General features: G+C 38.5%; 1 protein-coding gene across 2 annotated transcripts in view; it reads left to right on the forward strand.

Annotated features, from left to right (window-relative positions):
- Positions 1–25863, forward strand: part of Slc12a2 (solute carrier family 12 member 2) — a 65548-nt gene that overhangs the window by 29522 nt on the left and 10163 nt on the right. For both annotated transcript variants that reach the window (XM_029471904.2, XM_021150686.3), the window contains exons 11-20: positions 1599–1706; positions 3236–3359; positions 4171–4272; positions 5476–5631; positions 6934–7033; positions 11073–11184; positions 13166–13306; positions 17683–17789; positions 21468–21547; positions 23758–23883. In XM_029471904.2, the coding sequence (XP_029327764.1) occupies positions 1599–1706; positions 3236–3359; positions 4171–4272; positions 5476–5631; positions 6934–7033; positions 11073–11184; positions 13166–13306; positions 17683–17789; positions 21468–21547; positions 23758–23883 (1156 nt within the window). The remainder of the gene's footprint in view (positions 1–1598; positions 1707–3235; positions 3360–4170; positions 4273–5475; positions 5632–6933; positions 7034–11072; positions 11185–13165; positions 13307–17682; positions 17790–21467; positions 21548–23757; positions 23884–25863) is intronic.

Consider the following 25863-nt stretch of genomic DNA (forward strand, 5'->3'; position numbering starts at 1 on the left):
CACCTTCCTGATCCTTGCAAACATTTCATCAGCTGGGAGCTTTGCATGCAGGTACAGGAGCCTGTGAGGGCTCCACAGAGGGCTGTTAGGAAGTCCACACAAGCCCCACTTTCAGTGCTAATTTTCATATATAAACGACTTCACACTCAAGGACGTAGAGGCTTTTAGGATATCTTACTGGTTTTAAATTTTGAATTACATATGTTTATCTTGTATATCTATTTTGATGTCCTGTGAAGCATTTGACTTATGCATTGTATGATAAACAAAGTGTGAGCTGCCTCTTTTTTTTTTCTTGTCAGTCATAGTTCCTCATAGGTGGTCTCTCCCAACCCTCTGTTTACCCTGGACGTGGTCACTGTGTTTATGCACGTCTGCGCGCTCACGCTACCATTCCTTACCTCCATTCAGCGCTGCATTTGGAGAGCCATCTTGCCCGTCATCTTGACTGCTATATGTTGTGGACAACAGTGATGTGACCACTATTTTCATTTAGTGTCACCATGTCCTTCTACTCTTTTCACCATTAAATTTTAGGAAAGTGCTGAGGGAAAATATTAAACTGGAAAGGCAGAAGTCTAGTTGGCTCTTGACGTAGTATTGTCTGATTCTAAGCATAGGACACTGATGTGGTTTGTGCAAAGGACAAGGCTTGTGGAGAATTGAGTCTAAAGTTTTCATGCCTAACTCTGAGTCTGGGAGGAGGAGTGCACACATGTGGGGAGATGTTTAGACATAATGCACGGGCAAAGCAATGTAATGAGGGTAATGTACATATCACCCACCTTCATCATTTATCAGTGTGTGATTAATTGTGATTTAATTATAATTTCTTGTATCCCAGGTTATTTAGAAGCAGAATAGAATTTATATCATAACCTTTTGGTTTAACACTTTTACATTTAACTGTTACATACTTAAAAATAACTTCATATCTACAATACTGATAGCCCATACAAACAAACTATCTTGATGTAATACACTTTGATAAGAGCTTAACTTTAGTCTGACTTACTGGCTAGATCTAACCATATACTGGTTCTAGATCATATTTCTAGAACCTGGGATGAGAGAAATGGATTATATAATGGAGAGAGAGGGTTAGCACATCACAGGATATAGGATAAGCGCTCCAGAGAATGGCAGGAAATAAATTAAAAACTAAAAAGGTATGAAACCATATATTACAAATATTGAGAAAACACATTCATCAAATAGTAGCAGTCATTTTTGAGAGCTGTTTTAAAAACAAACAAACAAACAAATACCATTTTAAAATGACCAAGAAAATGGGGTCAGTTGAGGCAGTTTGGTTGCTGACAACATAGGGATACTGTGAAGGAAAGGCCAGATAAGCTGGACTAATGGCTTTAGTGATACTTTTCATAAGTCTTTGTGTCTTAGGAGATACATACTGAACCTTTATGATTAAAAAGCCAGGAGTTAGCCGGATGTTTTAGTAGTAGACCTACTTTAATAATTTGTAATTTACTTCTCATTGCTATTACCAGATTCCTCTCCGATTATTTCTAGTGTTAGTTTCCTTTATTAGAAACTTCACATTGTGACTACTTACTCTGTTCTGTCATTTCTTTAAGGTGATGAGCATGGTGTCAGGATTTGCACCCTTGATCTCTGCAGGGATCTTTTCAGCCACGCTCTCGTCAGCACTAGCATCTCTCGTGAGTGCTCCCAAAATATTTCAGGTAAATATTTTCATATTACTTTTAATGAAGGAGATGTTAAAATAATATTTCAAATTTTAGATTGTTGTTATATTCAGATAAATTACCTGTATCTGAAAGTGTTTGCATATACGTATATCAAGATTGGTATAAATTTTATTTGTATAATTGCTATGTAGGACTGTTCAAACATTTGTGCATTTTCCTACTGTCAAGGTGCATGTCTTGAAGTGTCTTTTTAGAAAGGATGACTGGAGGGTCTGGAGAGACTGCTTACCAGTACAGTATCATGCAGAGGACTCAAATTCAGTTTCCAATATGTACATTGGATGTACATAATCTGCTGGATCTCTAGACATACATATATAATTGAAAATGATAAAAATAAATATTTTAGGGATAGAAATAGGTTTTGTGTTTTGGCATACTTAACATAAAGGTTTAGGATTATTGTCAGGGTTAGGAGTGCAGTGTAAGACTGTAAGTTAGGACTAGTAAATAATGGTTTCAGTTAGCATGATGCCAACTTAAATGTTTTATGTGGCTCGTATTACATTAATTATAGTAGATGAAGTGATATCTAGGATGAATACTGCTTCCTGTAGTGATCGTTAAGCATCTAATACTAATTAGGAAATTGCTTTAATTACCATATCAGATAAATGTTGATTTTGTAGCCGTCTTAAAACTGTATTTGTAGCCAGAAAGTATAGTAATGGCATCTCATAGGATTTTAAGGCAATATCTATTAAGATTTGAAGAAAACTAGTTAAACTTTATACTTAGGCTTTTTCATCTTTTCAGTTTCAGATTTGGAGTTGGTTTTCTTTTTTTTTTAAAGATTTATTTATTTATTATTTTATTTATATGTGTACACTGTAACTGTACAGATGGTTGTGAGCCTTCATGTGATTGTTGGGAATTGAAATTTTTAGGACCTCTGCTTGTTTTGCTCCATCCCACTGGCTCCGGTCAGTCAGTCCCACTTGCTCAGTCCCTGATTGCTCCTGCCCAAAGATTTATCATTATCCATTAGAACACCACTGTAGCTGTCTTCAGACGGGCCAGAAGGGGGCGTCATACCTCATTATAGGTGGTTGTGAGCCACCATGTGGTTGCTGGGATTTGAACTCAGAACCTTTGGAAGATTAGTCAGTGCTCTTACCTGCTGAGTCATCTTGCCAGCCCCGGAGTTGGTTTTCTTAAAGCCATAGGTACACTGTATTGTAATGACAAATTTTAGTTTTTTTTTGTTTTTGTTTTTGACTATTTGAATGAATGCTTTTCTGATTTTTCATAGAGTTTTAACATGGGATGAGGCAGGACAAACAAAATCTTTAGCAGTGTTACAAACCAACTACCCTTCAGCTGTTTGAACTATTTACATGTTCTTTATAGTCTGCGAGTGAAACACTGAGAGACAGGGAACAAAAAGTATCAGAAATGAGAGACTTGGGCTTCCTTCTTGATTAACCTACTTTAACTGTTTGCAAACTTGTACATCTTACTTTTCATGTGTTTTAATGTTTTTATATTTTCCCTCGGCTTAGGCTCTATGTAAGGACAATATCTACCCAGCTTTCCAGATGTTTGCTAAAGGTTATGGGAAAAATAATGAACCTCTTCGTGGTTACATCTTAACATTCCTGATCGCACTTGGATTCATCCTAATTGGTTAGTTCTGTGAATGGCATATCATGTAGGTTTTGCTATGTTTATAGTGTTACCTATAATCATGAATATGACATTATTAACAAAATGTGCCTTGATTTAGTATACTAAGTCACTTTCTAATCAAAGTAAAATATTGCAGATAGTAATCCCTGATATTATTTATTAAACTTACTGCCACTGTGTAAAAACTAGGGCTAGAAGGAATTACATTCTCTCTTTTTTTCTGTTTTCTTCTTTTCTTTCTTTCCTTTTTCCTTTCCTTTCCCCTCTCCTTCCCCCTTCCCTTCCCTTCCCTTCCCTTCCCTTCCCTTCCCTTCCCTTCCCTTCCCTTCCCTTCCCTTCCCTTCCCTTCCCTTCCCTTCCCTTCCCTTCCCTTCCCTTCCCTTCCCTTCCCTTCCCTTCCCTTCCCTTCCCTTCCCTTCCCTTCCCTTCCCTTCCCTTCCCTTCCCTTCTGTTTTGTAAGGAATAGGATTATAGGCACACACTACTACAATATCCTTTTCCTAAAATACATATGATGATAGTGTAAGGAAGAGGATGCTGGTGTCCCCAAGAATGGTGGTGCCTCTGACAGACATATGTAGAGTTATAGACCTGTCACTGCTAAGATAACAAGAGACTTAATGAAGAATTTTGTGTAGCCACTCAAATTAGTTGATTGTGAAAGTCCAATTATGCCATCAATTGTGACACACAATATAAGTTATCAATCTGTAGTAGATTTAAGGATGTTATGATGCTATTTAAAAATTAGAAGTACTTCAAATTTTGATGTTTTAAATACCATTAACTCTCTTTTCTTTTTTTGCAGCTGAATTGAACGTTATTGCTCCAATTATCTCTAATTTCTTCCTTGCATCATACGCCTTAATCAACTTTTCAGTATTCCATGCATCACTTGCAAAGTCTCCAGGTGATTTCACATCTTAAGAATTTGTATGTATTAATGGCTTTTATTTCAGAGGAAACCAAATTTTCACGATTCTAAAATTTGGGTTGTATGAGTTTTGTTCATTAAAGTGTTTTCTTTTTGTTACGTCAAATTCAAGGTCTCTGCCCTGAAGTGCACTAATGACAAGCTCTTATTCCCTTCGCTGTAGCTTCCTTCAGAACATTGACAACGACATTTGCCATACTAAAGAATTATTTCCTATTTTAAAAGTGTCTTTACTGTTTGCTTACCTGATTCATTTCTCAGAGCATTGTTCTTACTTAACCACGGTGCTAAGAATTGAGCCTGTGCTTCATGTTGGACAAGCACAGTTTCCCATGAACCTAAGCCCCAGCCCCCAGCGAGTGTTTTACACAATGAGTTCTGTGAAATCCTAACATAAGGGGGCTTTATTAACTGAAAAAGGATCATGGTGCCCTTTGTTATGAACAGACAAGGGTTGAAAATCAGTAAATGTTTAGAAAGTACAGAAGCATTTAAGTTTGTTGGAACAGGCTAAATCATGTGGGGTTCTCAGAAGAAGAAGGAAGCATGAACATCCATGTTTGAGCCTCAGTTTTACTTTCAAAATTAAAATTTATTGAATTAATTAAAATATTTTTAGCTATTAGTGACAAGTTTAAAACATCTTTTAATATTTTATGAGTAGTTTAAGTTCATAAACACCAACTGGAAACGTATGAATGAGCTTACACCTAGATTTCGTTAGGTGGGTAGGTTTCTTGAAATGTTTTTATCTATTACAACCTAAGTGTGTCTCATGCTGAAGACCAGAGCGTAAAGCTGCCCCACTAAGTGTGTCTCATGCTGAAGACCAGAGCGTAAAGCTGCCCCACTAAGCGGCAGAATGAAGTCGTTCCTCTGTGTGCTGCTTCTCTAGTTTTCACTGTGGTTGGTTGAATTCAATTTTTAAAAGATGGATTGACTGAAGGTCCGAGAAGAGCAGTAATAGGAAAATAGTGTTTTCAGTCATTAAAAATTATCAACAGCAGTTGTGTTCAATAACAGTCATTGACTTTACTGTCTTAGGGATGACCGTTGCATTTAGTGTGTAAAGTCATCTGGGTGTGGCAGCCATAAAGAAAGCTTTGTTATACATGATTAAGCACCACTGTATAATAAGGCAGAGAGACCTGAGAGATGTTCTCTTTCTGTCATTGTTAGGATGGCGTCCTGCATTCAAATACTACAACATGTGGATCTCCCTTATTGGAGCAATTCTTTGTTGCATAGTGATGTTTGTCATTAACTGGTGGGCTGCACTGCTCACGTATGTGATAGTCCTTGGGCTGTACATTTATGTTACTTACAAAAAACCAGGTCAGTAGACTTTTGTTTATAGTATTGTAAGCTAGAAAATATTTACAAGTTTTTAATGTAACTTTTCTTATTTAAGCATTCTTTGTATATTTGAAAAGGTCTCACATGTAAAATTGAAAATACCCTCTTTCCAAATAAGTTTTTTGTTCTTTTTGAACAACATTTAGCATCAGTAAACTATTTTAAAATGTTTTATTCCTATAGAATTTCATTCTAACCCATGAATTAATTATGACTGACCTTATTTTAAGAAAAATAATATACTAACGTTCTGTTGCACTCAGTATGCTTTAAAATTGTTCTTTGTAAGTTGCAGATTTGCAGCACTGTCGTAGCTACTATCCAGATATGTGTATTGATTGCCTCTTTTTGTTTTAGAACTGCTATATAGCATGGAATTCAAGTATTGGAAAGATAAAGATTTTCTAAAATATGTAAATATAATTGTTCTTAAACTGAGAGCTAGTGAATACCATTTCAAATGTCTAGGTTATGAGGGTAAGTGCTATTAGGAGTGCCTCAGAATACAGAAAAAAGATCTGTCAAAAAAGTTAGGAACCAGAAGATGAATAGTTACAATACAGTCGTTTTAAGCAGTGATGAAACACTTATGAAACATTTATATGAAGTGATAAGCTTTGGATTCGGATGGAGGCTCTACAATGAATGGACAAGGGAACTATGTTTTTAAATTATTACTCTAAAGTACCTCTGAAGCATATTTTAATATGTTTAAAATCATTGAAGGCCCAGCATTTTCATTCAGTAGGAAAGGACATTTTCATGTTTAAATAGCTTGAGTGTATTCACTGTACTTTCATCTGCCCCCTTCCTTCAGGTCTTCCGCTACTGTTGCTAAGAGATTGTTTTGAGTTAAGTGCACGCTTGCGGTGCCATTCATTGTCAAGCCTTTATTTTTTTTTCTTTTTTTCTTTTTTCTTTTTTGGTTTTTTTGAGACAGGGTTTCTCTGTGTAGCCCTGGCTGTCCTGGAACTCACTCTGTAAACCAGGCTGGCCTCCAACTCAGAAATCCGTCTACCTCTGCCTCCCAAGTGCCGGGATTAAAGGCGTGCGCCACCACGCCCTGCTGTCAAGCCTTTATTAAGTTATGCCTTTTCTCAAGTGCAACAACAGGCATGATGGTAGTCTTATTCTACTACATCCTGGAATTATGTGAGGTTATAGAAGAATTGTTTACTTTACATTTTTAACATTTTAAAATTCTACTCAATTTGCTGTCTGTCTCATGGGTTTGAATTGTTTGCCATTGGTATTACCCCACACGACGCTGTTTTCCCACAGATGTGAACTGGGGATCCTCCACACAAGCGCTGACTTACCTGAGTGCACTGCAGCATTCAATCCGTCTTTCCGGGGTGGAGGACCATGTGAAAAACTTCAGGTAGGTGATGGGTGCCATTCTGCTAAGTCCGTCATTCTTGAACCTATCATTCTCCAGTGACGTTCTGTATGGAGGACTACAGAGTACCCTGGGTGGGCTTGAACAGCGTTATTCAGAACCAAGTCAGATGAGTTAAAACCTTCTTTCGAAAAAGGATCTGTCATTTGAAGACAACTAATATGTCTTCTCTTTGTAACCATGTTGTATACCTATTTATAAGTTTCTGTAAAATTTTTTATGTATTGATGTTTGCCTGTATGTATGTTTGTGTAACATTTGTGTGCCTGGTGCTGCAGGGGCCAGAGGAGGCCATTAGATCCCCTGGCACTGGAGTTACAGACAGTTATGAACTATTATGTGGGTGTTGGGAATTGACCCTCATAAGAGGTTTGTTTGTTTGTTTCTTTGTTTGTGATAGGGTTTCACTGTATAGCTCTGGCTGCCTGGGAACTCCCCTTTGTGTAGACCTGGCTAATCTTGAACTCAGATCTGTCTGCCTCTGCTACCTGAGTGCTGGGATTAAAGGCAACCACACCATAACTGGCCAGGATAGGGCTGTTTTGATGTCTATCTTTGTCATTGTATTAAGACTAAAGATTGAATGCTCCTTGTATTGCTGTTTGGGTGCCTGCCCATCTACTGTGCCTTTTTTCAAGAGTGAAGACATCTCAGAGATCACAGCTTTGCATGTGAATGGGGAGGGGGTAGAGGAATGCAAGCCTTGTAGACAGTCTTTAATGTTAGCGTATTCTGGGCAGTTGATGTCAAGTATGACAAAAAATAGAAATTATTCTCTTGTGAGTTGTGTAACATCAATAAAGATATGAACAAAGGTCACAATTTTAAACCAGCAAAAACTCACATGCACTTATAATTGGATTTCTTTGAAGTTCTTTTTTTAGTCCAAGTTTGCTTTTTGCTGTTTACTTATCTGTATAGTCCAGATGTTCCATAACTCAAGGATTCTGGCTGTATCCACCCCCACCCCCCAAGTCCTGAGATTATAGGCATCATGTGAGTTTGAGTTTTTTATGAAAATTATAATAAACATGGCACAGAGAAGAGAGTTGGTAAAAATCTGCTGTGAGAACCAGTGCGTGCTTTAATCCTCCATGTCTGCTTTCTTGTCCACAGGCAGCAGGCTCAGTGTTCAGCTGCTTTGTTACCTCCTTGTTGTGTGTTGACTTTATAAAACTGTTGGCCATGTGATTTCATTCTTGCCTAGCTGTTATTGTCCCTCTTTTTACACTTTAATTATATTTTATGGTGTTACTTTGATTAATTCATATTTAGCATTTATATTTTTATGACTTTAAACAAGGTGGACACAGTGTAATTTTCTTTTTTCTTTTTGGCTTTTTTGTTTTATTAGAACTAATAATCCCCCCCCACACACACACACCTTTTGTAGTTTGTATCTATCTCAGCCTTCATCAGTGCTCCCCAAAATTAGATTTACTTGAAGTTTCTTTCTCACTATTTCCTTTTTCCCTAGTTTGGGTTCTTGGATTCATCTGAAGTGCAGCTCTTATGCTCCCTGCCAATGAAGTTGTCTGGGCATTGGTGCTGAGGTCTGCCACTCAAGTCCTCACTGTGAATTAATGTGGCTTTGCTCATTCTTCACGGAATTTAAGACATCTTAAAGGCTTTCTTTTTGATCTGATTAGATTTCTCAGAAATGAATATTTTAAGCTGTTTGTGTGTCCTTGTTACCAGAGTTCTGAGAGCCAGGTAGGGGAAGGAGGTGGAGGTTTCAGAGTTTTGCCCATGAGTAACTTTCTGAGTCCTCTTAACTTTAAGACTGCTGACCCTGCCCCGGCTCCTTCCAGTGTCTACACCACAGAGGCCTTTAGCTGAGCAGATGTAGGCAGTTGTCCCCAGAGTGATGGAAGTGACTTGGCACTGCCTATTGCCTCTTATGTACACACGAGACCAGGGTTCTTGATTTTGGTTTCTCTGACACAGCTTCACTGTGGTTTGCAGAGATGCTTGGAGATGCCTGGTTGCTGACAGCTTCATGCTGCTGCCTTTGCGGTTTAGAATCAGTAGCCTTACGGCCTCACGGCCTCATTCAGTGTCTCCTGATGGTTTGCCCCTTCCCTCTTCTGCTTGCTGTATAGATAGCTTTCGGGATTGTGGAGCTTTACTCTCCGGTGTTTTTTCCATGGGTTTCTGTGATTCTATACATTTAACAGAAATTATATAATGGTAAGAGGAGACTCCTCTTAACCTTAATTTAACCTTCAGGAAGCTTTTAAAAATGCAATAATTGAATAAGAAAGGCATTGGTAGATGTCCAGGCAGGGATGGCTCCTGGCAGGTAGGCAGATTTGGTCATTTGGCTCCCCTCGTCCTTATGTATTGGCATTCTGCTGGTCCCTAAAAGATACGACTTGTTCTTATGATCAGAGTGATCATTATGTCCATGGAGGTCTGGAAAGGAACACCTTTCAGGTTGTAAGTTACTCATAGTTACTTCATCTAAGAAGGTGAGGGGTCATCTTCTGTAGCTAGAAATTCCTGCCCCCTGCAGAAACTAACTGAAAGGCATACAGATGGTCAGAAGAGGGCCCTGAGCCGGCTGGGCCATGACGCTACTTTTCATTACCCCAGAGCACCTCTCTCTGAAAGAGTCGATATGTGACCTACTTGACTAAAATTCCAAATAAGTCGGCATTTTAAAAAATCTTTGTTAATGCTTTTATTATTTTAGGGACTACTATAACAGTGGCTAAGTTAGAATTTTAAAAAAAGATTAATTTAGTTTTATTTTATGTATATGTATCTATGTGTGTGAATCAGAAGAGGGCATCAAATCCTCAGAAATGGCAGGCTATTTTTAGTCGACAACTTTAAACTTAAAAAAACCTGAAAGGTGTTTTTTTGCAGGCCAAGAAGCCTTTCCCGTGGTCCTCTGTCAGAACCGGAAGTGCTCCTCCCCGCTGAGCTGAGCGCTTCTCCCGTTCTTACCTCAGGAACTCTAGTCGGGTTTTTGCTTGTCCGTATAGATGTGGCAAATTTAAGAAACTTCACTAGTCATTTTTGGTGGATAAAGTGGATATTGACTGTTATATAAACAAGATTGATTTCCTCTAGTTAATGAAAATCAATTTTTTTTTTTCAAGTAGGGTTTCCTTCTGTAGTCCTATCTTGGAACTTGCTATAGTTGGCCTCAAACTCAGAGTTTGCCTGCCTATGCCTCCTGTGTGCTGGGGTGAAACCCAACCAAAAAACAGTAGTTTAAAACATCTAAGTAGCCGGGCGTGGTGGCGCACGCCTTTAATCCCAGCACTCGGGAGGCAGAGGCAGGAGGATTTCTGAGTTCGAGGCCAGCCTGGTCTACAAAGTGAGTGCCAGGACAGACTGTGCTACACAGAGAAACCCTGTCTCGAAAAACCAAAAATAAATAAATAAATAAATAAATAAATAAATAAATAAAAATAAAACATCTAAGTATTTTGTCAACTTCTCATGTTTATATAGATAACTGAGTGCAGTTTTGGCATTTGCCATTATTAACTAGAATTAAGAGATTTTAGCCAGTAGAACTAACTGGACTAGATAGATCAAACTGCTGTATTTGATTTTACGTATCCAATATCTACAAAGTGACTGGGATAGTTATGACCTTTGAAGATAAAAGTTGTTATGCCATTTATAAACAACATGGTAATTTCTGTAGTCTTCCCAGAAACTCAGTAGGCAGTATTTGTTATAAGGCTTTCTTGTTGTTGTTATTTATTTTTATTTTGAGGTATCTTCTTAGCAGAACTGCTTGGGAGGTTTGCATTCTCCTTAACATTTGCTTGTATTTATGCGTATTGTGCATGTGCCCTGTGTCTGTGGGTGCTTTTGATGGCCAACTGGAATTATAAGCAGTTGTAGCCCCTGACTTGGCTGCCAAGATCTGAACTTGCGTCCTTTGGAAGGATTAAATAAAGATGATCTTTTTAAAGTTCTTGTGTAGCTTTGTTCTTAGAGAAACTACATAAAAATTTCAAACTGTTCTAATTTTTTTTTTTTTTTAATTTTAAATTAGACCACAGTGCCTTGTAATGACAGGTTCTCCAAACTCACGGCCTGCTTTACTTCATCTTGTTCATGACTTCACGAAAAATGTTGGTTTAATGATCTGTGGCCATGTGCATATGGTATGTATCGCTCTTGTTCTCTATAGTAAACTTTTTGATTCATCAAATGGGCTGTGATTAATATACCTTCTAGATTAGAAATTATTAGACGGATCTGTAGGAACTTTTGAGATATTTTCTTCAAAATACCTTTTTCTTTAAACAGTTGCAAAATAACATATTTTAAAAGATCTGGATATTTTATACCTTAGTTATTTTAACCAGTAAGTAAAATGTCTAAAATAATATGTTTTCGCCCCAAAGGTAGTGCATTTTTTCTCTTAGATCATTTTCAATATTGAAAATAATTGTGAATTTATGCTTCACCTGCTCTGCATAAGGAACTAAGTGGCTCTTTTTTGTGGTACCCCCTGGTCAGTTGTGTTAAGATGAAGCTGAACATCTCCTCCCTAATCGGCTGTTGGGAATTTGTTGAAGTTCGGTACAAACTTTGCACTTTATGTAAGGAGCACATGGTAATAGGAGTAGCTGCTGATGCTGATGCTGGGGAAAGGTTCTGTGGTCCAAATCATTGGCAGAAATGACAGAGTTTTTCTATGAAGCAAGTTGTCTTGATGCACAACAGAGTGTGCCTGCTGCCGAGTAAGCAGCATGCTGTTAGAGGCCAAGGAGAGTTTTGAAGAAGCTCAGGTCTGTTTGAGATACATTGTAGATGCCAATCTGAGGGTTCTCAACTTGGTTACTGGAGAGGGAGAGGGAGAGGGTTGGGTATATAGAGATTCCTTGAGGATACTTTAATTACTCTTAGAACCTGAAAATGTTTCGGTTTCTAAACATGATGATGACAACGTCTGCCAGTGTGTTAGCAGAAAACAATCGAACAAAGATGGTGGGAAGCCCAGGCCAAAGCACCCCAGACTCACCATGTTACTGCACACATCCTGTGACACAAATGCACATGTGTTGCTCTGAAGAAACAACACTAAGTGAATGAGGGGGCTGCAGAGTTTGTTAAATAACCATTTGGGCAAGAGAATGAAGGGAAGCCAAAGAAAAATGTGAGGAAGATTGCCAAGAAATGTAGGCTGTCTTCACTGAGAACTGTTTCTAAATCTGAGTGCAGTTAAAAACAAGCCTTTAAGAGTAGCAAATGATAGGCCATTGGGGGGTGAGGGGGTAAAAAAAAAAACCAGAAAAACTAGAGTGCCATTTCTTCCACAGCACTGCTCCCTTATTCCGGCACCAGGAGTTCTGGTGTGCATTCTTTTGCACTGCCTGTGACAGTTGCTTTTAGTTGCGAAGCCACACGGGCTTGTGTGGAGGGCCTGTTGTCAGCACTGATCTCTCAGATAGGGTATGTAGAGGTTTCCAGTTTGTCTCGAACTCATCCCTGGAAGCTAGTGCTTTGAGCCCAAGATGTTACAAAAAGGACAACATACTTAGGAAAGATTGAATTTTCCTCTACATAGTTATTTTTAAGACAAATACTTTTAAATATTTGGACATTTTTGTATTATATATTCATGCCTAACAAATTTTATATGTTGTGTAAAAGGATAAAAACAGAATTTTGAGTTAGCAAAGCTCATTTGCTTCAGCTAGGAGCAGAATATGTTTTCCTTTGATTTTCAATTATATCCTCAAGTTACTGTGATTTAACAACCCAGACACTTAGACCAAACAAAAATCAAACTAGTAAACTTTCTGTAGAGAAATAGAAGGCTCTTATTTTGCTTTCTGTAATCTCTTTTCCATTTTCGTAATTGCAAATTTCTCTCATTAATTTAGGATTGAAATATTTTGTTTAAAATCTTATTTGCAGTCTCCGTTCTCCAGGCAGCAGCAGAGCTCCCCTGTTTTGTATAATCTTACTTATTAGAATTCCTTCCCTGGAGAACAGGAGGCAGTTACTGTGCGCTTTTCTCGTCTCAACACTAAACAGCATGTTCCTTCATACTAGTATAAGAGAATGGCTTTTGTATGTGAATTTGTGTAAAATGGATTATGTTTTAAATACAAATCTTGATAATTTAATTTAAAGGGCCCCAGAAGACAAGCTATGAAAGAGATGTCCATTGATCAAGCCAAATATCAGCGATGGCTCATTAAAAACAAAATGAAGGCGTTCTATGCTCCGGTTCACGCAGATGACTTGCGGGAAGGTGCCCAATACTTGATGCAGGTGATGAGCCTTTCCTGTGGTGCATGTGGCTAAAACTCCCGTGTCCTCCTCAGGTCTTTCCTCGTGGTGCTATAAGTGCATATCACTTAAAGATCTCTAAATCACCTTTTTTTCCTATAGTTTAGAAAACTACAGACATTTTGTGTTGTAGGGTGTCACCTGAGCTTGTTAGTCTCTTTCTGTTATTTTTCACTTCCTCCACCCACTAGGTTTGTTTTTACAGTGTTGAGTCATAGCTGTCTTTATTTGACTTTTCAAAAAGTTGCTGTCCTTCGTATCTCTGTTCATTTGCTAGCTCTAAGTTTAGACTTCCCTTCCTTTCACTCTGTGTAGTTTACAGGCACCACAGTAGGAAGTTTAGAGTGAGTCCCAGTGTGAAGAGTTAGTGCTGCCGCTTTCTTCTGTCTATGTCCTGAAGATAATAGGGAGATTATAAATGGAGACAGCACTTGACACTTTATCTTAAAAACCAACCAACTGACCATTAAAAGTAGAAGCAGCTTTTAATGACTGTGACCATGGAGCTGTCTGTTAAAGGTGGAGCGAGGTCCCCAGTGTTGTCTTGAGCCCGTCCTGTTGAACTTGTTAGAATTTAGTTTAGAATGATCAGTAATCTTTAAGAAGGATAGGCACCGAGTAGGATTGCTAAGTAATTATCACATTTATATGGAAACTACTGTAACTCAATAGATGGCAAAAAATAGAAGAGAGGCCGCTTACACAGAAAATTCACTGTATGACACGAGTATTCACTGTATTCACTGTATGACACGAGTGGTTGTTATCTGTAATAATTGCTTGTCTGTGAAAAAAGTGTGAAATAAGTCCTTACAAAGACTATTCAAAAGCCATATTGAACCAAGCTTTGATGTGTGCCTTTATAATCCCAGAGTTTGGGGTGCTGAGGAGACCTGCGTAGGCTACATGGTAAGAACAAGCCTTCCATGGCTGCAAAACAGAAAGGAGTGAAAGGAATCAGAGAGGAAAGCTAGAGAAAAATAACAGCGACCCTGTGCCCATATCCACAAGGGTCACTACTGCCACATACAGAGAAGTGGGACGTGTTTTGAACTGTTATGTAATCCATGTCACAGTCGCTATTGGACAATCTCAATCTCTCTCTCCTTCCTTTTCTCCCTCCCTCCCTCTTTTATCACACTAGAGAACAAAAGGAGGCTTCATGCACACACCTTTTTACATGTAAAGAAAACTCTATGAAATTTATGTTCCAGGCACAAGAAACCTTAGAGTGGTTGGCCAGGGTTGTCTATGTATGTATAATAATTTTTATGAAGTAATTTTTTACTTAAATCTCATTAGCACATAGATTTCTGTTTCTTTGTCACAGTGAAACAGGTGGTGAGGCCCAAGGCAGAGGCAGGTGGCTGTGTAAGCTTGAGAACAGCCTGGTCAACAGATTTCCAGGATAGCCAGGGCTACAGAGAAAACCTGTTTCAGAAAACCAAAAAATTAAAAAAAAAAAAAGAAAAGAAAAAAACCAACAAAGACAAACAGACAACCCCCAAACAGATAGTCATATACTTACTTTCTCTGTGATTTTAAATCTAATGGATTTCTCTTGCTGTTGTTCCATTTATGTTGCTAGCCATAATATTTGGAAATGCTTTTACTTAATAGTTGAAGACAGAAATGAAAACTACAGCCTATTCTTCCTTCTGTTATGGTTGTGATGGCACATAGAAGCTGACACAGCAAATGCAGTTCTGATCACTGAGTTCTGGCACAAGGTGCACAGAGATCTGTGCTGAAGATCTAAAGATAACACTGTGGGAGGGAGGGAAGGCTGGTGTGTGTAAGAAGCCCGGTGACTGCACTGTGAGGTGACGCATAGGGGTGGAGTCTGCAAACTGATTTTCAGAGCACTAGTGAAGAATGTGTTGGAAAAGATCATTTCTTCAGTAGTAAACTGTTGTTAGTGACATACTCCTTCATGGAAACTGGAAATAAAATCTCTCTCATAATAGCTACCCTGAGTAAAGGATTGAAGATGAGAGAGATATATGTGGAAATGAAAAACATAAAGGGAGTTAGTTACTGCAGTAATGCCACTGAAAGCCTCAGTACTTGAGTATCTTAGAAGGTGTTTATTCCTAACTTTATAAAATTAGAGCTTTAAGGGATTACAGCTCAGTAGAAAACTGAGACCCTGCGCTTTTCTGATTGTGAATATAATATGATACTGAATTTTAAAAATTAGGTTGATTGTTCCTTACAAAGGTAAACTTGAGCCGGGCATGGTGGTGCATGCCTTTAATCTCAGCACTCAGGAGGCAGAGGCAGGTAGATTACTGAGTTTGAGGCTAGCCTGGTCTACAAAGTGAGTTCCAGGACAGCCAGGGCTATACAGAGAAACCCTGTCTCGGAAAACCAAAAAAAAAAAAAAAAGGTAAATTTGAAATGACCTTAGTGCTACATTCCTTGGCTTTTACAAAACTGAAGGAAAGAACTGAGGCAGAGTGTTTTTAATGGAGATATTTCGCTGCACCACCATCACTGTAGCCAAAGGTACAAAGGTATGAACTAGAACAGTTGAAGGGCCCATCATCAAATAAAGCAAACTGTGGCATGTATACACGATGGTGTTTGCCTATAGAAAGGAAGTGAGTTATACCAATTGCATTAACCTAGAAGACAGCCTGCTAAGGGCAGAAAGCTAAATACCACGATTTCATTCATGAAGTGACCAGAGAGAATTCTATTAACTGTCAAAGGGGCCACAAGGGAAAGCCTGAGTAGCAGTTGTAGGCTTTCTGACTGGGGCGATGATTACTTGGCAGCACTGTGGACGTGATGCATGCTGCTTCAGTGCTAAGCGTGTTCACTTCTCACCACAGCTCACTTACATGTGTGGACTTGGAGGTGGGCCGGAGGTCAGTCTCCAATCCATTTGTGGATGTTATCCCCTCATGGTGTTTTGTTGTTGTTTGGAGACAGGGTCTCTCACTCTCTTCCTGGAACTTGACAATTTGTGTAGCGTGGCTGGCCTGTAAGCCCCAAAGAAATGCTGGCCTTTACAGCCCACCATTGGTAATTTTACATGGGATCTGAGGGTTGCAATATGGTCCTCATACTCGGACTACAGTCAGTTTCTCCTCAAACCATCTCCTCAGCCCCTATCACAATTTTTAAGATGCCATAACGTCCCCAAACCCAAGCCCGCTCAGTCAGTCAACACTCTCTCCAGCGTGAAAGTGAGAATTAAAAGGAAAAAAAGACAGACAACATTTTGCGTGACCCCAGTCAATTCTGAGACTGAAGGTAAATTTTTATTTTCCAACCTACTTTTTATACCATTTTAATTACATGCAAGTATTTTGGGCAAGCAGTACAATAAGGAACTAACAAAGCAGCATGGAATTGTATGTGCTGTGCTGCCATGGTTCTTGAGCCCACTTCCTTGTCCAAGCCCCAAATCTTGCCTGAAGCCTCCTAGTTCTTCTGTTCCACCCTAAGACTAAATCCCTGCCTTACCTTACTTCTCTATCACAGCCTAAAGTTAGATTCTTGTCGAAACTTCCTTATTATGCTAATGTCAGAGTCCTGCCTGAAGCCCATTTTTTTGTCCTTAGCCAATGTCAGACTACTGCCAAGCGGTACCCCAAATGGCTTTCCACAATTTCTCATTGTACTTAAAGCAAAAGAAAACACATAGGAAAGAGATGTTAGTGGATTTTGAGGGATAACTGTTAATTATGTTGAATTACAGCTCTTTAATTTGTGTATGTGTGTCTTCATTAATGTGTTTTTTTTTTAATCAGGATCTCCTTATATGTTTCTGTAATATGTAGCCCAGAACACTCACTATATGTACACCAGACTGACTTTAAACCCATGGATGGCAGTCCTGTCTGCCTCCTGAGTGTTGGGATTACAGGCAGGTACCACCATGCTTGGCTTGCATTGTAGCTTTTGGTGACACTGAAAAATACTTTGAACTATTATGGAAGGGAATCAAAGAGATTTTAGAAGGAATATTTGCATAAGTAAAATTAACTCAGAATTCAGAGCTCCAGATAATAGTCTTACATCTAAGCCTTAGTGGCTATTATTAAAATATATCATGGAGGTGAATACATTGTTTTTGTTTTTGTTTTTTTTAATTAAATGTTATTTTGGTTAGCAAAAGTACACATTTCTTTTTGTCATTAAGATATAAAAATGAATTTAGACATTTTCGAAAGTTTAATTGTAGTGTCTATTTTTATTGTGTTTTAGTATGAGTAATTTGGGTCAATTTCTTTTTTGGGGGGGGTCAATTTCATATTGTAATTAAAACTCTCAGTGTAAAAATATTTCATCTTTTAAAATTTCTTCTGTTGAATAGTCTGTTTTGAAGTTGTCTTTGTATGTTTTAGGCTGCTGGACTTGGTCGTATGAAGCCAAACACACTTGTCCTAGGATTTAAGAAAGATTGGTTACAAGCAGATATGAGGGATGTGGATATGTATATAAACTTATTTCAGTAAGTATCTTCTAAATTATTATGTACTGGGCAGAAAAAAATGCAACTTCTAAAAGCATTCACTCATTTGTTTAAAACACTTTTTTATATAGTCTTTTCTTTTTTTATTGGTTATTTTATTTATTTACAGTTCAACTGTTATCCCCTTTTATGGTTTCCCCTCCTCAAGCCTCCTATGCCCTCCCCCCTCCCCCCTGCCCTGTGAGGGAGCTCTCCCACCCACCCATCTACTCCTGCCTCCCCACCCTGGCCTTCCCCTACTTGGGGCATCAAGCAGGACCGAGGACCTCTCCTCCCATCGATGCCAGATAAGGCCATCCCTCTGCTACCTATTCGGCTGGAGCCATGGTTCCCTCCATGTGTTTTCTTAATAGGTGCAGAAAAATGAACGACCCCATGAACTGTCTGGGTTTTAAAATGAGGATCTATTAACAAAATACTGATGTCTCTCTTACACAAAGCACAGACAGATGTGTACAGTAAATGTGCAAACAGATCTACAAAGCCGCTTCTGTGTGTGCAAAATCCTCTGCTACCCTTGCCTTTTTCATTATATCTTTATTAGTATTTTGATAATTTCAGTGCATTGAAACATATGCATCCCCTTCAACTCTTTCCTTTCCACCAGCCTTTCCCATCCAATTTTGAGATTATCTCTCCCCCCTTTTCTAATTGACTTTTTTTTTTTTTTTTTTTTCCCCCAGCTAGTGTGTTCAGTCTGCTAGAGGCGGCATTAAAAAACCTGACTCATTCTCCCAGCCACTACCAAATCCTCTGTCTTGGGATTTTGTCTGGCTGTAGCTTGTGCATGTTGTCACAATCACTGTGAATTCATAGTGCATCTGTGCTGTTGTGACTTGAAAAAGTGTTTCCTTGAAGGTATCCACCACCCTTAGCTCTTACAATCCTTTGCCCTCTCTTTGGCAAAGATTGAGCCTTGGGGTAAAGGGTGTGATGTGAATGTCCAACTTTTTTTTTTTTTTTTTTTTTTTTTGCATGTTCATTGGTTAGGGTCTCTTAATTGGCATCTACTGCAAGGATTCTGATGCTCATGTCTATGGGCGCAGCAATAAGGCATTAGAAATAGTTTTAATACTCAGTACTCCGTCCATTAAACCAACTAATATGAATCCTGTCCTAGAGTCTATGTCTTGTTGAACCATAGGTTCTTTGGTTCTTTTAATAGTGTCAGTTATGGGTTCTTTCTCATAGACAAGACCTTAAAGGTTTAATGTTTTAAGACTTAAGTCTTAAATACCGTCAGAAAATGGTTGGTTGCTCCCATAGCATTCTGTCACTCTTGCTCTGTGGCCATTATCTTGTCAGGACAGTCATGGTTGGAGTTTGCAAGCTTCCTAGCTGGGTGAGATTGAGGCTTCCTTGTCTCCTTTAGCAATGTGCATAGAACCTTCCAGCACCATGAACACTGGCCAGTAATGATGAAAAGATTTCAGGCGAATACCAGCTTGATGTCTCCATGATCTGCGATTTAAGTATGTGGTGCTTTAGCAACAGGCTTTTATTATCAAGCTCTGAAGTGTAGCCTGTACTACTTGGAGGACCCCATTGGCTAACAGCTCAAGAAATGGTACCCCATTCTTGGTACCAGGATTATTTGTTAGAATGGGGTATCTAGTTGGGGTATTGTCCTCTCATTGTAGGGCACTCACTATATGTATATCTGTTTTACAAAGCTTCTAAAACAGTAGGTTTCCAAATGATTTTTTAAAAATGCCTTTTATGGTAGTTATTCCTCCCCAGATTCCCTCCTCTCCTTGCCTCCCATCTTCCAGCCCAATTTAACCCATCTTATTCTGTTGGTCCCCTATTGTATTTTATACTACTGTGCTCTGTTTCCCCACTCTTGAAGGCCACTCCTCCCCAGTGCCCTCTTAATAAATTCCTGACTTGTAGGGCATTACAAATCGGCTGCATCTCTGAACATTTAAAGGTAGCATCAACAGTGAGAGAGCACGTATCATGTTTATTTTCCTGGATTTGGTTACCTTATTCGGGTTGAGTGTTTCCAGCTCCATCAATTTACTTGTGAATTTCATAATTTTATTTTTCGTAACAGCTGAATAATCTTTCATAGATATATATTAGATGTGAACTCTACAACAGTGGCCTGTATAGACCCTGCTTTCTCTGTAAGTAACCACACATACTTATTCCTAGGTTGTAGCTGTGACTGAGCAGCGTTAGATTTCAGAATGTTGCTTTATAAGGTGTTTACTATGTCCTACACTGAGATGCTGCGAAGATTTGAGTTTGTTCCCACTTCCCCTGAGTTATCGTCATTGTTTGCAGTTACACATATGTGTTTATCTTTTCCTCTCGACGTGTCGTTCTGAGCTTATGGTTCTTATTTCCTCGGCGGTGTTTATCGTGCAGCTTAGCTTGTTCACAGCACTTTAACTTCCGGATTATAGCTTATCCAGCGCGTTCCTTTTGCTCTTGCCTTACTTTGCGTCTCTGGTTCATAGACTTTTGTGTATATATTAACAATGCTGTTGTAGAACTGAATTCTTTAATCAGAGTTTCTTGAATTTTGCCAGATAGAGTTGTTAACATTTGAAAAGTACTTTTCTTAGTATTCTAGGATTTGCTCAATAAATTTTTACATTGAGAATTCGCATTGTGCCATTATCATCAGACAATATTATTAGTTTTTTTTTAAAAAAAAAACCAAACATCAGGGAGAAAATCTTGTCTTTAGCAGAGTGGTTTGAATATGGAATTGGGATGCCAGTTTTCCTCGTAATTCACTGGAGTTCTCTCTACTGCAATTCCTGCTATGTCTACAGATTTTTTTCATAACTTATTTGAAAAGTCTTTTAAGAAATGATCAGAGGTCATACAGTAGGTGACAAACAAGAATCCTTTAAATGTTAGGTGATTTTGTGGACTTTGTGCCCTCGTGTTATTTGGTGAGGAGAATCTCGTTGTAGCTCCCTAGTTCTGTACTGTGCACATTGTGTATATGATAGCTCAGAAAAGGAAGACAGTAGAAAGAAAGATGAAATCACGGGCTATCAAAGTGTAAGAGCTGTGCTGTACTGTTTTCCTCCTAGAAAACAGAGACGCGGCAGTGTGGAAAATGGTTGAGATACACCGACTGCATTAGTTGTAGCTTCAGGTTGCTTATAGCTGCAATCTTTCACAGACACTCAGAGCACATGCCTACAGACAGACACTCAGTGCACATGCCTACAGACAGACACTCAGTGCACATGCCTACAGACAGACACATAATGAGAAACAAAATAAAGTCTAAAAAAAAACAACCAGACAAACCTGTTGCTACAGAAGTCAGTCACCGGAGTTTATGGTGGGCGCGCCTTGTGGGAAGTAAGTTGGGAGGTGGTTTTGTTGAGAGTAGGTACAGAAAACTAGACCACAGCAAGGCTTTGTGGCATGTGAGGTCATGTGTGCATAAGTTCCTGACCAGAGCATCATGAGGCATGTCACTCTAATGCACACTTACATAGTTTCCTAGGGTGCTACAGAAGAAAGGGGTGGGATTAGAACCTAACATGATTCATCTCTCACTGACTGATTTTCAGAGCATATGAAAGAGAGCAGACATTTAGAGCTGAAAGTCATTTTAGAGAGCTGTGATTCCCTTCATTTTACACAAAACATGAACAGTTACTGTGCTTCTTCCCTCCATTATAGCGATGCTTTTGACATACAATTTGGAGTTGTGGTCATCCGCCTGAAGGAGGGACTGGATATATCACACCTCCAAGGTCAGGGTGAGTACTCCTTACAGTAAGATTTATTTTTCATTTTTATTGGTTATTTTATTTACTTACATTTCAAATGTTATCCCCCTTCCCAGTTTCCCCTCCACAAAGTACCTCTCTTCTTCCCCTTCCCTCCCTCTACGAGGGTCTCCCCTACCTGCCCAGGCACTCCTGCCTCAGCGCCCTAGATGCCCCTACACTGGGGCATCTATTGAGCCCTCATAGGACCAAGGGCCTCTCCTCCCATAGATGCCTGAGAAGGCCATCTATCCTCTGCTACATGTGCAGCTAGAGCCATGGGTCCTCCCATGTGTACTCTTGGTTGGTGGCTTAGTCCCTGGGAGCTTTGGGGGGATCTGGTTGGTTCATATTGTTGTTCTTCCTATGGGGTTGCAAACCCCTTCAGCTCCTTCAGTCCTTGCCCTAACTTCTCCATTGGGGTCTCCACGCTCAGTCCTGTGTTTGGCTGCAGATATCTGCATCTGTTTTGGTCAGGCTCTTGCAGAGCCAAAGTAGGAGTTACTTGGTTAGAAAGTTGTGCCTAATTGTAAGTTCTTCATTCACTTTCATAGATGCCATTTTCTTCATGACACAGCTCACCACCTTAAGATTAGGTGTGCTTCCGCCAACCATGTCTGTGTCTTCTCTCTGCACAGCTCATATGATAGCTTTATTTTCCATTAATTATTACTAATGGAGAGTATAAAATTTAGTATAAATCATAGCCTTAAGAGAAACAGACATTAGTTATGATTGTAAATTGGCCAAATTTGTTTTAAAAAAATAGGATGAGAAAAATATTTAAATCACTATTAAAATATTTAAATTACTACTTAGGCTGTAAAAGTATTAAAAGCACAATGTATAATCTTTAAAGTATTTTAAAATAAAGGTTAAATTTAAGATATAATTTACTTGCCAACTTTATGAAAGTGGGAATTTCTATATCCTTCAAAGAATTTTACATATTTAAAAAAAATTGAATACCTACCATTTTCTCTCATCAGATAATTCGTGAGGTCATCAGATTAGTTACGTTTTGATAAGAAACATAAACTTTAATAATTTGTTCTGCATTTAAACCTTATACTCTTCTTTCAGAGTAGTCTACAACTTTGAAGAAATGCTTTGAGGTCTATGAAACAGGCAAGCTTGGCTTGCTGTAAATGTGTTTTCTTTTTCTGGAATGAACCTGGCAAAACCTCATTTGAAGTCTTGTAGCAGTGACTAAGTTTAGAGAAGGTGACTCATTAACACTGTGTAATTAGAAAAGTGCTGTTCCCTTTCCACCAGAAAGTAACGAATTACTCAGCTCATTATTTGCTGGGAATTAAATATGACTGAAATAGTTTAAAACTATCATCTACCAGGTATGGCTGCATACGCCTTCAATCCCAGGACTTGGGAGGCTGGTGGATCTCTATCCAGGACAGCCAGGGCTATCACACAGAAAAATCCTGTCTCAAAGAAAAAGAAAAAACCTTTATCCATTTATAATCACAATGAAGTCCTGTTATGAAAGCCTTGTTCATTGCTGAGATGTGGTGTTGGGCCCACATGGCCGGGCAGCTTTGCCCAGTGGCACCCTCATAGGATGGTTGGTAAATTCTGACAGCCCTTCTTAGTTTAATGCTGGCTCCTGGCTCCTGCAGCTTCTCGTGTGTCTCTCCATCCACACACATCAGTGATGGGAATTATGGACAGATTATCAATTTCATGTCATATCTTTCTTTATATGTGTTTTACAGTAGAAGTTAAATATTTATTATTTACCAAAATCTGAAAATGCTGTTAGAAGAATTGGTCCCTCTACTGCGATTATTATGAATAAGGCTGTACCTCAGACATGGAACTTGCAGTTGTAGAATAGTTTCCTAGGGCACTGTCCTCTATGTGCATGTGAACATTTGTCACATCTACATTTTTTTTATATTATAACTCCTTTTGAGAGTAGAGCTTTTTTTGAAAGCCTACATATCATCTTTTTGCCTACTATGTTCTATTTTTGTCTTAATTCTCATTCATTGCTTAACTCCCCAGAATGTGACTTAGCCACTTGTGGTTGGCATATTTAAATGGAATCTCATTTTAAACGTTATAGGTGTTTCTCAAATCCTTCATCACAAGGAATACTGGTTACCTTTTAATTATTAAACCATGATACTTTGAATAGTTAAAATATGATTTTGAAACTGTTTTAAATACTTTCATATCTATAGAAGAATTATTATCTTCACAAGAAAAATCACCTGGTACCAAGGATGTGGTAGTCAATGTGGACTACAGTAAAAAGTCAGATCAAGATACTGGCAAATCGTCCGGTGAAAAACCCATTACACAGAAAGGTAAGTTTCACTCAAACAAGATTTTATTAACAGGGATATTTTAATATGGAGGCACTGCCTTTCATGTATAATGTGTACAACAAAGTCCCTTTTCTTAAGCTAGAATTGTTTGTTTCTAGTTGGCCGGGTAAAATTTGTGCCTCAAAACTGACTACAAAACGAGAAGCAATTTTATAGTATTTGCTTGCCTTAAATAAGAAAAGAAGTCATGCCAATTGATCAGTTACTAACATGAGCTTTAGTTGTTTGGTTTTAGTATTTTTGTTTGAAAGTGTGAAGAACACATTATCTTTTTCATGAGGCTTACAGATAATTTCATCTCAAATTGTGGATCGTGTTGTAAGGAAGGGGGATGACTTCCAAATCTTACTCTCCCACCCTCACTCTCGTATCTCCATCTGTCCTGTTCCAGCTGATACCAACAAGAAAGAAATCTGCACTGTAAATCATCAAGCCATAATGTGCTTCTGATTTCTCTAAGATGGCTGCTATCCTTTTCATGAATGATAGCCTTGGACAAACCATGTCTCTGTGCAATTTATCTTTTAGATTATTTGAGCGCATTAATGTTGCTTTTTATTCTTTTCTTTTCCTGTGTAACTTGCCTGGAGTACTAATAGAAAGTGCAGTCTGCACACATTTCCTCTCTCGGTCCTTGGTGGCTTTCGTATTCCTTTCTGTATTGTCTCGACACTTCATGAGCTCTTTCTCTTCATTTTTTGCATTTATTTTAATGTGTATGTACTTTTTTTTTACCCTCCTCCATTTTCTTGCCTGAGACAGACCCTTTCTGAATAGTCTATGAGGAATCAATGTATGCAGTCATATTGATCATTTTCTAGAAATGCATCACATCTAGGGAGAGATTAACATGTGCATCAACTTATGAATGTATGCTACAACTTCATATTTTTAAACAATAGGAAGCTAGGTTAGTACATTTCTACTCTGTTGTAAAAATTTAGATGCGTTACCCCAATTTAAAGAGCCATCTTGGGAGCGAGTAAGAAGGCCCACTTGGAAAAATGCCGCTAAGTCTTATGACTTCCTTGAATTTGCTCCCTGGTGCCCTCAGAGTGGAAGGAGAGAATCGAGCCCTACAAGCTATCCTCTGCTTTCATTCACCTGCACAAAGAAGTAATATTATAAACCATTTCAAATGCCACTGTGTCTTTGACATTTAAACTCCTTTAAATGACTATAAATTACCCACCACTATATTTTCAAAAGCAGAAATACTTCTTATTACTTTATGACAGTAATATTTATAGCTTAATTAGTTATCTTTATATAGCATACATAAAATTGTTATATAGTTTGATTTTCTGTTTTCTATTTGACAAATTCTCAAAATCAGCATATATAAGGATAGATACTATGTAAAAGCTCTTCAGTATTTGGAACATTATAATATAGTTACACAGGCACAGTATTTAGTTTTATCTGTCTTGCCTACTAAGGCATATAATATACAAGGACACACACATAAGAATACCCTGTAATTGCTTTGCTTGTGCCAGTCCTAATCTCATTTAATCAATGCCTGAAATTTTATAGCCTTAGGAGGTAGGTATGTTTTCTACCATTGAGAAAGCAAGGCATTAACTAAGCAGCTCTGGCCCATACTAGGCAAGCGCATGTGATGGCATTGGAAGCCAGGGAGGCTTACTCAGGATCCCACTGCAGAATGGTCTGTCTTTTGTAAGTCTTGAGTTTTGCTTGCCTTAAACAACAACAGCAACAAATTAAATTCAGGGGGGAAAGGAGTTAGGAAAACTGCTTACAGAAAACCAGAAAACAGATTGGTGAATATTTAAACATAAATTGGTAAATGTATGCATACATGCATATGTATGTGAACTTAATTTGAAGAAAATGACTCCTTTACAAACTGACATTTACATACAAGACTTCTATCTCTGATTAAATTCCTTAATATTTCAAGTACAGATTGACTTGTACAAATACCAGGTGCCTTTG

Source organism: Mus caroli, unplaced genomic scaffold (genome assembly GCF_978045245.1).
Source record: "Mus caroli unplaced genomic scaffold, Mus_caroli_1 scaffold_19, whole genome shotgun sequence".
Taxonomy (NCBI): Eukaryota; Metazoa; Chordata; class Mammalia; order Rodentia; family Muridae; genus Mus; species Mus caroli.